Below are 17,593 nucleotides of genomic sequence, written 5' to 3'. Positions count from 1 at the left end.
CGGAAGATAACTCTCACTAAGACCTACAGTAAATAGTGAATGTTGTCCATTTCAGTCTTATCAGACTCTGCAGTGTTGGATACTAGCAACTGTATTAAATAAATTTGGATTGCTGACAAAGAATTAAAGGGAGACTGATATAACTATTTCAAGCTTCTTTACTCTCATCAGTCAGCCACACCCTTCTGAGATTTGAACCTGGGCTGCTTTGCATGTTAGGCAGTTGTTTTAACCTGTAGGCCACAGGCTCTTTCTCACTTTGTCAGCTGCATTAGGGAAGGAAGAGACGAGGGGAGGAGATATGTCTTAAGTGTTTTGAGCACCTCCTTGACCCAAATATGGGTGAAATCTTTTGCCTGTATCAGCCCAAACTAGGACCATCCACAGGCAGCAGTCGCAACTGCAACAATTGTTTGTATTAAATAAATTTGGATTGCTGACAAAGAATTAAAGGGAGACTGATATAGCTATTTCAAGCTTCTTTGCTCTCATCAGTCAGTCACACCCTTCGGAGATTCACCCATATTTGGGTCGACAAGGTGCTCAAAACACTCAAGACATACTATCAACTGTCTGGATTATCAGCAAAGATTGGACATTGCACTATATAATGGTGATTCTCTCCTATATGAACAGGGGGCTTCACAGGGTTCACTGCTCTCCCCAGGAATTATTTATCATGCACATGAAAGGCACTATCAGTGATCACTATCATTGGACTACAGTAAAGTGTCATCAGAACAATTAAGCAATGAAACAGTTTATTTGACTTCGGTCCTAGGCTCAAAGTTTGGGTAGCCATTTGTCTGCGATGCTGTGATTCCTATCCAGGACAAGGACATGGACTGGAAGATTTCAAGGTCCTTTCCAACCCTATGATACTATGATTCTATGAGTATGCTAATGATATTCATTTATACATTACTATCCTAGATTGTAGAAAGCTTGAATTAGGACTTGGAAGCTGTTAAAAACTAAATAGAGTGAAATAAGCTCAGACAAAATATTACCCCGGTTGAGATGTATTAATAAATATTCAGGGAATTTTGAAACATTAGTCCTTGCAGTTATCTTGGATGGAATTATTCTCCCTCTAAAAAAGTTGACTAATGATCTGGTGTCCTTTGTTTAGCCTTTGCCCAATTGTAGCAGATTTGCCAGTTATGTCATTATCTATATTAAGATCGTCTGGTAGTGTTAACTCATGTCTTAACCATCATGCAGTTGGATTACTGTGAAATATCTCACATGGAGCTGCCTTCCAAGTTGACTCGAAAGATGCAATTGGTGCAAAATCTACACAAATTTAAAGTTGGTCATGGTTGTTAGTGAGTTTCAGGGTGCTAATTGTCACTTATATGATGTAGCACTGGAATACATCCCATACTAGCCTGCTAAAGTTGAATCCACCTATCTGATCTGAACATCTAAAGAGGTTCTACTAAGAATTCTGTGCAGGCACTCTATAAAGTGTCCACTATGAATGACATTGCACAGCTTCTCACTACAGGTAGCCCTTAGTTACGACCATTCACTTAGCGACAGTTCAAAGTTATGACATACACACACCCAAAAATACTTACGATCCGGTCCTGCAGTTACGTATGTTGTAGCACCACAGTGATCATTATCCCTTACAACCTGCTGCAACAGGCCCCCTGTCTATTTCCCCTCCAGTCCTGCCCACTCGGTCCCCACAGGCACTAGGCCTGCTTTGCTAGCCCATGGGGTTCCATGTGCTTCTCCCCACCCGGTCACCGATCACTCACCTTTCGAAGATCTCCAGACCTCAAGATGTCGGGGTAGGAAAGGAGAACAGACTGGGCCACGTTGCAAAAAAGTGGCCTTCTTTTTCTCAAGACCCTGGCAAAGCTGTTTTCCTTAGATTTCTTTTTCTTACACATGCTTCCATTCTCTTTAGAAACGCCTTTTTGCTCAGAGGAAGCTCTTTCTATTTTCCTCTTTGGAAATGCCTCTGTCTCTGCAGACCTCACAATAGATCTCGTGTTCTTACATATGATTTTGTCCTCCCCACAAAAATGCTTTTCTAAAGAGGGTGGAAGCCTGCAGGGGTGCAATAGATCTCATGTCCATGCAGGCCTCTGTCCTCCGTGCAAAAAGGCTTTTCCAGAGAGGATGGAAGCATGTGTAAAAATGCAAGATTGAAGGAAAACAGCTTCGCCAGGGTCTGAAGAAAGGACACATTAAGGAGAGCAGGGATGGGGGCTCATTCATTTAATGTGATTCACTTAACATTATGACAAATAATGGGCAGGCTCCATTACAGTCGTAACTTAACAACTACCTGTGCTAGGACCATACTCTGAAACATGCCTTCTCTGGAGGTATGGTTTGCCCCTTCCTTCTTTCCACTTTGTAAAATTGTTTGAACTGTCTTATTCCACTGTCTTTTAGTCTGGTTGATAAATAAAAATGAGGAGGCTAAGGGAACAATTCAGTGATATTTTAATTTCATGTTACTTTCTTCTCCTTTCAGAATAAAGAGTATGTTTGCCGAGGCCATGACTATGAGAGATTAGAGACCTTCCAACAAAGAATGCTTAGTGAATTTCCACAAGCCATTGCAATGCAACATCCAAATCACCCAGATGACAGCATATTGCAGTGTGATGCCCAGTGTATCCTTGATTAATATTTTTAGAATTAAGTTACCAAAGTTGCTGCAAAATTAAAAAGATTTCACAATTGGAACACATTATAGTAATTTTAATATTTTTCATTGCCCTCTTACAGACAGTTAAAGCTTTAACTGCAATGGGGGTATGGGGGGGTTGTTTAAAAATAGAATATAGCATGCACTGTCAGATTTGTGAAAGGGAGCTTTGATATTCACTATCATACATGTTAATCTTTCCTAACTTCATAAAATTATATTCTGTAATTTCCTGACAAGATCTTTGTTTTTACTTCTACAGTATTTCTATTCTAATATCCCCCTCAAAACATTTTTTAAAAAGTGTGTTGCTTATTCCCTTTCCCCTGTGAAGTGAAATCAAGAAATGTAAGTTGAGATGCCTAACTTTTTAAAAGAATGAGAATGCCCAAATAAACATGTTCCCAGAGTGCCATATTAGTGTTTTGCAGAAAAAGCAATAGAATTTTATAGCACCTTAAATATTAATACATTTATTATTGCAAAGTATCTGTTGTAGGAGTTTACAGTGTCATTTATTATCTTTATGATATACATAATAAATTGCACTGTGAAATCAATAGCAAATCAGGTGCAATAAAACTTTTATGATAATCATTTCTGTATACTGTTTAAATAGGAAAAAGATATTGTTTACTTCATTTGTCAGTACTGTAGTAGCTATCATTTGTTGTTGATATTCCTAGATTCTGGCTGTTTGATAAAGCTCAACCATAATGTATTTTAAAGTCTAAGTTGTAACCCAAATTTAGAATATATTAATTACCATATCTAATAGGGTTCCTCCATGTATAATTATCTATATATGGGGCAGAGGGATATTTTCATACATTCACTGACAACAGCATACTGTTAAAAATAAGTTGAGGATGCATATGACTTTCCTGCTGAACCTTTAAAAACTAGCACTTTATTTCATTTTACATTTCTGAGAGGCCTTGATTGTGAATTTATTGGATAGTGTTGTTGTTAAGAAGCAAAATTTGGTAAATAAATTTAATAAATTGAAATGAAAACTAAATGTGACCTTAGACTTCGATGAAACAAAAAGAATTGATGGTAATATTTGCCCCTAAACCTGGGCACTTTTAAAATAAAAACTTAATTAGATTGCCTGAGAATTAGAATTGAATTTTCAGCAATAGTAAAATCCAGAGTAACATAATAAATTGCTCTAGTATAAGAAAAAAAAACACTGGCAAGAAAAAAAACTATAGGAATTTTGATGGAAATAAAAATTGTTTTAGTGCTGTCTACTCGAAGTAAAAAAATAACTTGCTGTAAAGAGATAGAGGAAGAATTTCAGTTTTTAATTCCAGATCACTAAAAGTTCAAACTAGAAATTAAATATTCATGAACAATCTAAAGTAGGCATAAATGGCTGAAATATCATAATTATACATCTTGTACAGAGAAATAAAAACAGGAAACTTACATCGCACAGCGAAATAAACACCAAAGTTTTAATGCAAATTCTAATATAAAGTTCTATTACAAATCCTTTTGCAAACTTGAAATGAATATATATGTTCAGATGTCTGGATAAAAATGGGTTAAATCCTGTGATAATGTTGATTTAAACTGTGATTTCCTTATGAAAAAATAGTGAAAAAAGGAAAATGAGTATTTGTTTTATTAGGGCTAAATTTAAAGCAAACTAGGGCTCAGAAGAGCTTTTAAGAACATGACAGAAATGGAAAATTATTGAACAAGGTACAATGAGTATCATTTTAAAAAATGTTCATCCAATAGTATTTTATAACAGATCAAGATGCAAGTAGAAATGGGAAGGAAATAATACTGAAGGTACCCGTCATCTCACTTTCAATTATTTCATTTGGAGGAACAGGTTAGAACTACATGATGTTAGCAAGTTTATGTCATAGGATGCCATAGTTGCTAAAATTGCACAGATTCACATTGTAGTTTCTATCCTGCATGAGTTTCCGGGGTGTGTGTATGGTTTAAAAAGTATTAAAAATAATAAAGAACTGTAATATTACTATGCAATGTGTAAGGCTAATCTGTATTCTTTTGTATTGTATGTAGTTTTTTCCTTTGACTGGACTCTTATTACAGACTTGCAAATCTATGCGGTGACTCCAATTCCTGACAATATTGATGTACTACATATGGATCGTGTCCCTGATCGCATAAAGAGCTTTTATCGAGTTAACAACATCAGGAAATTCCGCTATGATAGGCCTTTTCACAAGGGCCCCAAAGACAAGGAAAATGAATTTAAGGTTCTAATTCTTCCTAATATATTAACATTTTTATGCAAAATATATTGAACTTTTAGATATATGTAAGAGCTCATAGCATTATTGCTATCCTCAAAGCAAGTGTTAAACAATTTTAATGTTGAGAAAAATAATAGCAACTAAAATCTTTGAATATTTGATTGCAGCTTTATGATATAAAAGTAGATCTTTTTTTTATTGAAAAGTTTTAACATACAATTTTTCCCTTAAAAATCCCCCCTCCCTTCTCTCTCCCCCCCTTCCTCTCCCCCCTCCCCCCCTCCCCCCCGACTTCCCAGAGCTAAATACAAGGTATATATAAAAAAAAACAATCATAAACAACCATATACTAACAACCATAAACTCTAAAATCTATCACTCTCTAGCTTATATAGGATAAAACAAACCTTAGTGATATTAAATATATATAAAAAAACTAAGATAGAAAAAGAAAAAAAAGAAAGAAGACTTATTCAAATACTACATGAAACTTCTTAACCCTATACTTATTCTGGATAAACTCAATCCATTTTCTCCCTTCCATAATATAGCGTTATTGCAAGTAATCTTTCAAATAGGCCGAAATCTTCGCCATTTCAACCAGGTCGGAAACCTTTAAAGTCCACTCTTCTATGGTCGGCAATTCCTCTTTCTTCCAGTACTGACCTATCAAAAGTCTTGCTGCCATAATTAAATTCAACATCAACTTAGTGTCCACAACTGTAGCATCTGTAATTATTCCCAACAAAAAAAAAAGTTGCGGACAAAACTTTAACCTTCATTTAAAAATCTTCTGTATGTTCCACCAAACTTTTATCCAAAAAACCTTAACCTTTTTACAAGTCCAGCATATATAAAAATATATTACGTCTTCATCACCGCACCTCCAACAATTAGGCTAATAATTCAGATACATACTTAGCTTTTTAAGATCTAAATACCATCTATAAAAACATTTTGTAAAAATTCTCTCTTAGATTTCAAGCTTATGTAAATTTTACATTCCTCACCCAAATCTTTTCCCACCTCCCACTGCTTGGCTGTAAGTACGTTGTGAAAGTTCCATAGACTTCTGCTGATCTTGTTCTTTTATCTTTTTTGATCGTTTTAAAGCAGCACGCGTCACCCTCTGTTCTCTGGGATCATCCAAAGAAGTTGTAACTTGATCTCCTCCAGCACCATTCTCCTCTGTCTGTCCATCTTCAGCCTCTTGATGTTCTCCTTCTCCAGATCCCTTTGCAGCTTCCAGAAGTGTTAATGGGGTTGCTTTTAAAACATTATTGTAAAAATCACGCGCTTGCATCACAGTAACCAGACGGTACCTTTTACCTTCATGCATCACCATCAACCCAGCTGGGATCTCCCATCTGAACCTTATATCTCGTTGCTTGAGCTCTTGCACAAGAAATGTAAAATCCTTCCTTCTCCTTAAAATCTTTGGAGGAATTTCTTTTAGAACCAGAACTTCTTGATCAGCGATCACAACTTTAGTATCATAGGCAGCTTGTATAACTTCATCTCTAATTTCCCTTTTTGCAAAATAAACCACCACATCTCTAGGCAACTTTCTCTGTCTAGCAATCCATGAATTCACACGAAACACTTTATCCATGCCTCCTTTTATTTCGGATGCTGGCTGATTCAATACCACTTCGAGAGCCTCAGAAACCAGCTGCTTTAGATCTTCCTTAATATTCTCCTTTAAACCTCTGATTCTAATGGCAAACTGCATCTGGAAATATTGAGCAAGACTCAATTCTTTATCCATTTTATCTCTTAAATCTTCATTCTCCAATACTTTTGCTTCTAATATGGCATTCTTTTGAGTCAAATCTTCCACACATTCAGCCACTTTATACACTGAAGACAAAATGTCTACCGTCATCACACTAAACTTTTGTTCCATCCTCTCCTCCATTCTCTCCTCCAACTTCTCCAATTTCTCCTCCATCTGTGCAAATTTATCACCCATTGATTCCAAAATTACCTGGGTATGTTTTTCAAGAGCATCTTGTAAATCCTTCAATGTCAATACATCAGGAGGATGCAATGCCTGCAATGATGATTGTTGCACCGGAGAAGTTCCAGCACTCCGAAGAGTTTTAGGGGGAGGTTTAGCCGCCATCTTTTACTTTCAATTGTGATTTAAAAAGTCCATCAAGCTCGAGAGTAAAATAAAATAATCCTCTTCACCTTTTCCTCTTGTACCGCTCTGCCTGCTCTTTTTATTCCATAGTCCTTCCTTCAGGCAGGGGTGGTCGCAGACGCCTGGCTCTGCTCCAAGAAATCAGGAGCAGAGGCGCTGGCCAGCTGGGAGCGACCCAGGCTACGGGGGAGTTCGATCCTTCAGCCGCCCAAGCTACAAGCTCAGGCGGCCCCGGAGAACTCGACCCCTACCTGGGGCCTCACCCCCTCCTCTTCTCCCGAGGAGGGGGCTTCAAATTCGCCCGAACAGCTGATCGGCGCTGTTTCGGGCGAAAATCACTCAGCTGAGCCGCGGGCAGCCCGGGAGGGCTGTCTCCGGCGCTGCGCAGCCACCGGAAGTCCGATATAAAAGTAGATCTTGTAAAGCAGCTCAACTGGTGCAAAAGTAAGCCTTGTTGAGCTCTATAAGACATAATTCTTTTAGGCATGCACAGCACTGTGCAATAACAGATTGATTAATCTGACTGAGGGAGCTAATGGAACTCTATAGTTTCTAGAGGATGCTTCAGAAGCCAAGGCCTGAACTTCCCGCTGAAATAGGAAAAATTGCATTTGAATGTCTTCTCCCAATTTGTAGACTTGGAGGACAGAGGGAGGTTGTTGCTTTTCTGAGGAGTTCCATGAAATGAAACAAATAATAATAATTAAAAAAACCTAGTGTACTACTGGAGCAAAACAAAAAGCAGAATATGACCAAGCATGGATAGGAGCCCATATCAAGGTCTACACCATAGTGATGACAGTGGCAAAATATTGATATTTCTTCACTCTCCTATTGTATCCACAAACTGCTGCTCAGCAGCTCTTTCCAAAGTGACAAAAAATCCCACTGGGTAAGAAGAAGCAGGAAGATCATATAAGAAGCCACTGTGAAAATCCTTTTAGGCATCTGAAGGACATAGTTGTTCAGATTCACTTGGAGCTTGATGCCAGCTGAGCAGCTTCAGAGGAATTTAGTGAGTCCTTGGGTGTTATCTGAGTTATCTGAGATGAGTTTGATCCTGTGTGTGATCTGATTCTTTGCAACCCAACTACCTTTGGTCTGGACCTCTGCCCCTTCTAGTTGGTGAAAACTGCCAAGGAGATTATAGAAAGCTCAGTCAGGGAGATGGTAAAATGCATCCTTGAAAGAGGGTATATTATTGCATAATTTGAAAGAGGTGATGATGCACCGTCTCCTTAAGAAATCATTGCTTGGCCCAATTTTACTGGAGGATTGTCAATCTGTCTCCAACCTCTCCTTCTTGGGGAAGATTATGGAGAAATTGGTTAGACTACAACAGATTATCTGGATCTGTTTCGGCCCAGTTTCTGCCTAGTTTCAGCCCAGTTTCTGCCTAGTTTCAGCACAATTAAAAACTAATCTGGCAGAACTGAGATAAGAGTAATGCAACCATCCTTCTTGGTCTCCCAGCAGCTTTCAATAGTACTGTACGTATGCTTCTGAACCATCTCTGAAGTTTATGAATGGGGGGAAAACGTTATATCATGGCAATTGCTAAAATGATGTTTTCAGTCAGGATCACAGGGGATCAAGCCCTAGACCCATCATCTGCAAATTTCTGGCACTTTCCAGTAAAATTACATCCTTAATTCTAAATAGAATTGCACTTCCCTGAGCAGAATTACTTTGCAATTTTGAGGGTTGAACTAGTGGATCCTGCTTTAGGAGCTAGGGGTAATTAAGCTTAAAAAGAATTTGCTTTCATCTAGTCTGCCAATTGCTACTTTTCCTGGAATGACAGGAATGACTTCCTATCTATTGGACTATTATATTAAGTTCTACATGGGGCTTCCCTTGAAGAACATTCAAAAGCTGCAGATGGTCCAGAATGTAGCAGCTTGAGAAACGATGGATGCACTTGAAACATTCCTATAACTTTTGAATTGCATTCAGAAGCCAACTGGCAACTAGTGCAGCTGATTGCCAGTTGCCTTTTGAATGCAACTCAAAGTGTGGTTCTCACCTTCATGGTTCAGAGCCTGTTATCTGCAGGACTGTTTTCTCCCTGTAATGTTTGCCTACACAATAAGATCACTCATTCACTCAATTAAACACTTTTCACCTTTGGGGACCTTATAAATATACTTTTTCAGTCACTTCCCCTTCTCTGGAATAGTCCCTTCCCATCATGTGTAATTGCCCACCTTTAGTGAAAACCTGATTATTCTACCAAGCTTTGTTTTTCTTTGTAGAGCTTGTGGATTGAACGTACCACTCTAACCCTGACTCACAGTTTACCTGGAATCTCTCGGTGGTTTGAAGTGGAAAAACGAGAATTGGTAATCTATTATTTTTGTAAGTTAAGGTATAAAGTAAAGAGAAAGAGTGGGTAATTTTTTATCTAATGGATAAAATAAAATGTTAAATGTGCTTGTAACAAATGAGTGTTTCACATAATTAAGACTAATTTAATAGAAGGTCTCCCCGGAGAGGAGTGTTCCACTGAATATGTCTCCACGAAAATGGAACTGACAACCATAACAAGACCAGAGAACCATGGAACTTCAAGATAAAGAAAGGACAAAAACCTGTCCATACATGCTCAGGATGGCTGCTTCCTGCAAGGAAACTGCAACTGTTGGGAAACGGGAATTTTCCTCTTGCTTGCAATTGCAATTGGTGCCTTTTAAAGGAAAGTGAGGTGTGCTAACCTCACTTTCTAACTACTCTGTAAATTGCTCATTATAATGCTTGAAAATACCATGTGAATTTAAAGAATTTGAAGTAAAGAGTAAAAAGTTAAATAAAATATTGATCTTTAAAAGTTACAAACAGATTAAGAGTTCAGATAAATTTGGAATACAGAAACTTTTACAATAAGATTTTGAATTAATAAAAAACAACTGCTCACTAGAGATACTGTATATCTCTTTCGGGTTTTGCAAGACATAAAGATAATTTATTTTATGATTTTAAAAACTGGACAGTAGATGGGACTAAACATTCTAGGCAGAAGGACAAAACACAAGCCTATTTTTGATGTTAATTAACTAAGACCTATAAAATGATGCAAAACTTTATAACACTGAAACTATTAAAGAAGACTTTTGAAGAATGGACCCCCAAATTAGTAGGGAACACCTACTGCCAGCGTCAACACCCCTCCGTCCTGTGCGCTCCCACAGAGAGGGCCTCCTCAGGGTGCCACCGGTCAGAGAATGCCGGCTGGTGGCCCCCAGGGGGAGAGCATTCTCGGTGGGTGCGCCAACCCTTTGGAACTGCTTGCCAGCCGAAATCCGGATGGCCCCCGACCTTCGCACCTTCCGTCGTGACTTAAAAACCTACCTATTCCAGCAAGCCGGCCTGGCCTGATAGATTTGGGGTTCTATTTGTTTTATTATTGCTTTATTGTATACCTACTTTGCTCTGTACACCGCCCTGAGTCCTCCGGGAGAAGGGCGGTATATAAAACAAACAAATAAATAAATAAATAAATAAATTAGCAGCCATAATATCAACAGTATCAGCCATGATATCTACCTCTATGGATAGATTATGTCCAAAAGATGTTATTAAAGAAATGACTGATGTGGAACAAATTTTATCTGACAGACAGAGATTATACTGAAAGTGGATTTACAAGGAAGGACTTGGAAAAGGATGTCTCATTGGCTATACAAAAGAAACTGATCATTGTTTTAAAAATGAGAAGGAAAATACAAATGGTAAACCAAGTGACCTGAATAATTTTTTCTTACTGGATTTGCAAAAATGACGTATTAAAACTTGAAGAACTGTAATGTGATGGGATAAGAAATCAAATCCTACAACAATATTTGTCTGATCTGAAGGCTATTAGAAGAAAAAGAAAGGAATATAAAGTTAGCTTATTTGAATAAGGTTAAAACAAGATGTGTTATTACTTCTGGGCTTTCTGCTGACACCCAGACTGATGATATTTTATGAATGTGCCTATAGATAAGAGACGTGAAGAGATAATTTTTATAATATTAGAAGGGATGAAGAGGCACTACATTTATTTATACTTATGAAGGTATATGATAATGATATATGATAATATTGATACATGCTTGTATGTCTTATAGGTTGAAGTAAGCCCACTAGAAAATGCCATTCAAGTAGTAGAGAACAAAAATCAGGAGCTAAGGACACTGATAAGCCAGTACCAACACAAACAAATGCATGGGAACATTAATCTACTCAGTATGTGCCTGAATGGAGTTATTGACGCTGCTGTGAATGGTGGCATAGCCCGTTATCAGGAGGTAAATTCAGACTTCTCTGATTATTGTTACTTTCAGCAGCTTTTCACAATACAGTTGTATTTCATTGTTGTCTTTAACAGTATATAAGAATGTTTAATTATATAAGAAACAGTGTTAATTTTTCATAATTATAACACAATGCTTAGCTTTATGTCAGTATTCTAGTCTAAACAACAGTAGCTATTTTATTTTGGGTCATTCTACCTTCTGTATATAAGTAAATTGTTATAGCATCATATTTTATTGTTTGTAAAAATATGAAATTCATTGAAAAGATAAAAGTTTGTAATTATAATAATTACAAATAATAAATGCTCCTTAGAAATTGCTATGTTAATAAAATAATCAAAGTCATTATCTTGATAATGTTGGATATATGTCTAAAGAGAAGGATAGTGACAATTGCTGAAGAATTCATTACTTTTCAACAACTAAGCTGTTAAGTAATGTTGATCTTACTTAAAATGTAAATTAGTAAAATTATTTCTGGATTATCTGCATGCAGAAAATCCACAAAACACTTTTATATTGATGATTGCTTATTTCTCATCTACTGTTCAGTGGAAATAAACAATGAAATAAATGAGAGTTTCAGGATTTTGTGAAGAAATATGTTGGTAGTATTACTGTTGAAATTTAAAATAAATTTGGTCTACTAAAAATTGCTTAGCACTATCCTAGAGCAAATTTCATTTGCCATTGATTTATATGTGTTGGCTTTTGAATTTACAAAATCCAAGAATGGGGAAAATATAGGCTGCATAAAATGGGAGGAGAAGGTGACAAAATATTTAAAATGGATTCCATAGTCATGTATAAAAAATAAAGCTACCAAAGTACAACTTATAATTTTTCTTCTCCAGGCATTCTTTGATAGGGATTATATCTCCTCTCATCCTGGAGATGCAGAAAAAATCACACAGTTGAAAGAACTGATGCATGAACAGGTATTCTTATCTTTTTAAAATAAAAGTAAATAATACTGTAATAAAATTGGTTTCTTTTAATATTATCTACAGTAATGCAAAATAACATGGAATTATTTAAACTATATAAAATACTGGAGACCAGAACGTTACACTACATATATATTTGGTTTATGCTCATCTTTTAAAACAGGGGTGTCAAACTTAATTTCATTGAGGGCCGCATCAGCATTGCGGTTGCCCTCAGGGGGCAAGGTGGGCGTGGCCAGGGTGGGTGTGGCCTACTGGGTGGGCATGGCTAGAGTGCATATGGCCTACTGGGTGGGCATGGCCAGCTCTACATCGTTCGCATCAAGGGTGCCTATGGGGTCCTGGGCAGGAGTGGGACAGATCTGAGGGTCTCTGGCAGGAGGAGGGTCTCTGGGCCAGGGCCAAGGCAGTGGGGGCCGTTCCCTCACTCTTTCCAGGATGGCTTCGCGGGCCACATGAAACCACTTCGCGGGCCGGATCCAGCCCCCGGGCCTTGTGTTTGACATGTCTGTTCTAAAACAACTATAGAATTTAATGACAAAACAAAAAAAATGTAGAAATGTAGAATTCGATGTCCACCTTTATAACATAATGTACCAGATGTATAAAACAAATACAGATACTTGAAAATAACTGAAAACTAAGAAAGTGGGGACAATGCAAATCTAAAAAATGCTGTTTGCTAACCTGTATTAGCCACTTGGATCTTCAATACTGTAAATAGAAGTGTATATACTTGTAGAACAAATCTTTTTAAAAAGATTATGCTCTCAAATTCACATTTCCTTTTCAGATAAAAAAAATGCCAGTGTGCTAGGTTGTTTCAATTTATCAAATACCTTTCATATGTATCTGCATTTTTGTTATCTTTCCAATTAAAACTGTTATCATTTCATAGTCTTAACATTGCTACTAGAAAGTTTGTTTCAAAATAGTTACCAGGGAAGTAAATCAATTATTGCTTAGATATCATTTACAATTCTTACTAGTAAAATCTGGAAATCATATCTAGCAATCATGAATTATAATTTTAATAGCCACAATGTTTAAATATTTTTAGTAAGCTTGCAATATTGAAAACATTATACTGTAGTCTCATTGAAAATGAATATTAAGTTGTGATTTTAATTTTAATAGGTACATATCCTAGGAATAGGTCTGGCAGTACATGAGAAGTTTGTACATCCTGAGATGCGTCCACTCCATAAGAAATTAATTGACCAATTTCAAATGATGCGATCTAGTTTGTACCATGTAAGTTCATAACAGTATTTTTGACCTTATCCAATATGTCTTATAAAATAGAATAAATATAAATTTGTACTTTTAAACTTTGAGACAGAATTTTTAGCAACACTTGAGATGTATGATGTTGTTAACAGAAATACATTTTGGATACCACTCGTGTCTACCCCATTGGACCTTAACTTTTTCCTCAGTTAGATATTATTCCAGTGAATTATTTTACATGGTCTTGATTGTTTCATTATCCATATATAGTCAATACTTGCAAGTGACAATACATGAAAGAACTGTTTGGCTGATAGTGAATGAGCTGATAAACATATTTTAGTTTTCAGTACATATATAAAACAAAAAAATCGAATTATATATTTGAATCATTTTGTTTTTTGTTTCACTGAAATTCAGCATTGAGATAAGATTCTGTGATAAGATGGGCAGCCAATAAATTTTATAAATAAATAAATAGAGCTTTTCCACTAAACAAACATTGTTAATGTAGTGCCTTTGTGATATTATTACCTTCACGTTGTGGTTCTATGCCAAGAAATAATCCAGTTTAAACAAAACATTATTAATGCTATTCTAAGATACAGAATTTCCATACTTTTTGTCTCTACCATTGATCTTCTTGTTATGTTTTAGAAGTGAATATTGTCACCATAACTCAATTTTTCAATTTCTTCATCTTTGCTTATTTTATTTGTATTATCTTCTAAACATGTAGAACTGGTGGACAGACCATATTGGTTGTATCCAGTTTTATAAACAATATTTATATTCTTCCTAATCCATTCACAACTACCATTTAATGCCCTTTATAGGAGTTACCCACTCTGGAAAAATTGAGTCCAGCCTGCTCAGGAACAAGCACACCACGAAGCAATATGCTTGTATCACACAGTCCAATGAGTCCAGAGAACATCAAAGTAATGCATCGCCACAGGTATTATTTTAAACACGTTCTATTTTAGAAGAGTCTTTCTGTATCTGCATTTTCAAATAACATCTGAAATTGAATAATATACCTGCTACGTGTAACTAAAAAGTCTCATTAACAAAACTTTTGGAGTATTCAAAATTATAATAAATAAAAGGCTAGACTTTTAAATTTACTTTATTATTGTGGGATTAAATTTCCTATAAGATTGTTTTTGCTGTCTGAACATTTATTATTTCTTACTATTTATGTAGTAACCTGACATTAACAGGTAATAAAATGATAAGATCATAATGATTATCAACCAGATCTAATAGAAAAATAATTTTTCAGTTATTAATATCTGAAAATTGATGTTATCGAAGACCAAGATAATTGTGTAGGCTGAATGATTGCAAGTTACACATTAATGATGAAAATACAAAGAAGAAAATGATTTAGTGCATCTTAGAATATTTATTAAAGACAGGAAAATGGAAGGAGAAATTTTAAAATGTGCAAATGTAAGTAGAAAAATAGTGCTAGATGTCAGGAATGAATGAATGTTTGTTAAAAAAACAACCCCAACTCAACCAAAATGGCTGTGTATAAAACCATGATTCATTCAGAACTGAAAGTCTGGGTGTGTCAAGAAAAACATATGCTGAAATGGAAGTGGATTACTTAAGTGTGTGTGATAAACCCAGAACAGAGTCATAAATTAATGGGTGCTGTCGGATAAATTTGAATTACAAAAGCAATCAGTATGAAAGAAATACTCAGCTTTTTTGATCATAGAGATAAAATGAATGAAGACTGAATTGCAAAAATAATATACGAACAAGGAATTAATATTTTTGAGAGGAAGTAGAAAGATGGTTAGATAGAATTGATGAGAACTTGGAAAAGAGAGATTGTTAGTTTAAAAAAGAAAAGACAATATCTGGATAGAATACAGTAACTACTTTTTTCTTCATCTTCTGCTGTTTATTCCAAAAGAGAATAGTATGATGAAAATATTTATATCGCTAGTTTTAACTATTTCCATTTGGGAACGTGTGTGTGTGTGTGTTTGTATTAATTTGCTAATGTTTTCCATGCAGAAATAAAAAATGCTTGTCTGTACATGTTACGAACAGACCTGTATAAGAATTCAAAGTTCTGCATGTTTCAGCATGAAATTTTCTTCATTAAACAAGCCTAAGAAAATATTTGTTAATAGCAGTTTTGTATTTTTTTTGTAGCCCTTTGAATATGCTGGGTACGGTCCGACACTCGTCATCTTCCCTTTCTTCCCATACATCAAGTGAAACAGGAAATATGGTTATATTAACAGACAGTTCTGCTGGAGAAAACGCAGAGGATGTGTACCACATGCAGGTATCATGCAAATATACTAGAAACACATTGCAAGCAGTATATATAATTCATGACTATTTTACAGAAAACTATAGATTACATACAATGTGCTTGTAGAAGTTACTACTGTAGCATAATAGGTAATAGACTGAGCTACAAACTGAGAAATCTCAATTAACACCTTGTCTTATGCCATTAACTTGCCTATGAGGCCTTAGGCAAAATATCTTTCTTCGGAGCCACAGTTCTCCAAAGGATTCTATCCAAAGCACGGGTGTCCAACTCGCCACGTCACGTGACGTGTCATGACATATCGCAACTCTTTTTGCATTGCTGGCAATAGGGTGGGTGCTGCTTCGGTATGATGAAACCGCCCCACGGGCCGGCAGTTTGACACCCCTGATCTAAGGGCTCCATGGTACCAGTCTTGATGACAAAGACATTATATTCCGTTATTTGTCCTTTGTGAGATCCTTCCAGGTTTCTGCACCTGCTGAGGTAAAATGAATATTCCAGAGCTACCAAAAGCTTCTTTCTGCTGTTCCTTTTGCCTTTTTATTGCTTCTCTAGAGTCGTGGATGGATAAACTTCTTATACCTGGTTACTCTGTTTGAAGAATTTGAAAATTTTATACTGGCCCAAATAGTGCAGTCCTATATGCCTGAGTGTACAAATAATAACTTGAAGTATAAAGTTAAAGGAATGTAGATTTCTTTTAAATTGCATGGAAAGCGCTAGTGGGTATATTTTGCAATATTGGATATGAATTGTATTAATTATGCAAGATAAAGGTGCTATGAAGCAAATTGTGAGCCACCGAAGGATATGACAAATAAGATGGGTGGCATTATAAGTATTTAAAATAAATAATCTATTTTCCCCCAAGTCCTTCATCTTGTTAATGTTGTCATATACATCACAGGCTCCTTAATAATAAATATTTGAACTTACTTATCAGGGTTGTTTTTGCTTATTCCCAGGCCAGTCCTTCCACCTCAAGCTTGAGCTCTACCCATTCTGCGCCATCTCAAATGATCAACTCTGCACCTGCTAGTGCAAGAGGTATGAATGAGGCGTTTAAGATAAAGTAATGCAAAGTCCTACAAATGGCTGAGATAATTGTTTTTTATTTATTTATTAAATTTCTATAACAGGCCATCTCACAGAAAGTGACTTTCAACTGCAGTACCATATTCTGCCTAGATTTCCTGGACACTATAGGGTATTTTGGGGTTCTGTTCTTAGAACAGGACAAAGGGATATCCAGGAGATTTCAATGTTATATCTTTCTGACATCAGATCACTGTTTTGCCTCCAAAAGCTATGGGTGCTCCACAGTGGTGGGATTCAGATATGTGAACAACCAGTTCTCTGTGTGGATGCCTCTTCTGGAAGTCCATTTTGGGCCTGGGCAACAAAAAATTAGATACCGGTTCTGTCGAAATGGTGCGAACCGGCTGAATCCCAATACTGGTGCTCCAACACTGGAAGTTTTTAAGAAGAGATTGGACAACCATTTTTCTTAAATGGTATAGGGTTTCCCAGTGCTTTTTTTGTAAAAGAAAAAGGTGCCGGAACTCACACATGTCATACAACCCACCTTGCCTACCCTACAAGGTTCCATCCAAAATAGGTGCCGGAACTCCATTCTGAGCGTTCTATGAGAAAAAAAGCCCTGGGGTTTCCTGCCTGACTGAGGGTTGGACTAGAAGACATTCAAAGTCCCTCCAACTCTGTTATTCTATTATTCTGAAGTATAGAAATA

General features: G+C 36.4%; 1 protein-coding gene across 1 annotated transcript in view; it reads left to right on the top strand.

The window, feature by feature from the left end:
* The window catches only part of DOCK3 (dedicator of cytokinesis 3), a gene marked incomplete at both ends in the record, with an annotated part of 184,279 nt that overhangs the window by 147,892 nt on the left and 18,794 nt on the right, over positions 1–17,593 (top strand). The window contains 9 exons of the mRNA XM_083354955.1: positions 2,498–2,639; positions 4,754–4,920; positions 9,319–9,405; positions 11,173–11,352; positions 12,216–12,299; positions 13,446–13,562; positions 14,375–14,496; positions 15,714–15,854; positions 16,751–16,890. Of these exons, the coding sequence (XP_083211081.1) occupies positions 2,498–2,639; positions 4,754–4,920; positions 9,319–9,405; positions 11,173–11,352; positions 12,216–12,299; positions 13,446–13,562; positions 14,375–14,496; positions 15,714–15,854; positions 16,751–16,890 (1,180 nt within the window). The remainder of the gene's footprint in view (positions 1–2,497; positions 2,640–4,753; positions 4,921–9,318; positions 9,406–11,172; positions 11,353–12,215; positions 12,300–13,445; positions 13,563–14,374; positions 14,497–15,713; positions 15,855–16,750; positions 16,891–17,593) is intronic.

Source organism: Vipera ursinii (genome assembly GCF_947247035.1).
Source record: "Vipera ursinii genome assembly, chromosome: 2".
Lineage (NCBI taxonomy): Eukaryota > Metazoa > Chordata > Lepidosauria > Squamata > Viperidae > Vipera > Vipera ursinii.
Note: the sequence above shows the minus strand (reverse complement) of the source record. Positions and strands in the feature narration are given on the sequence as shown.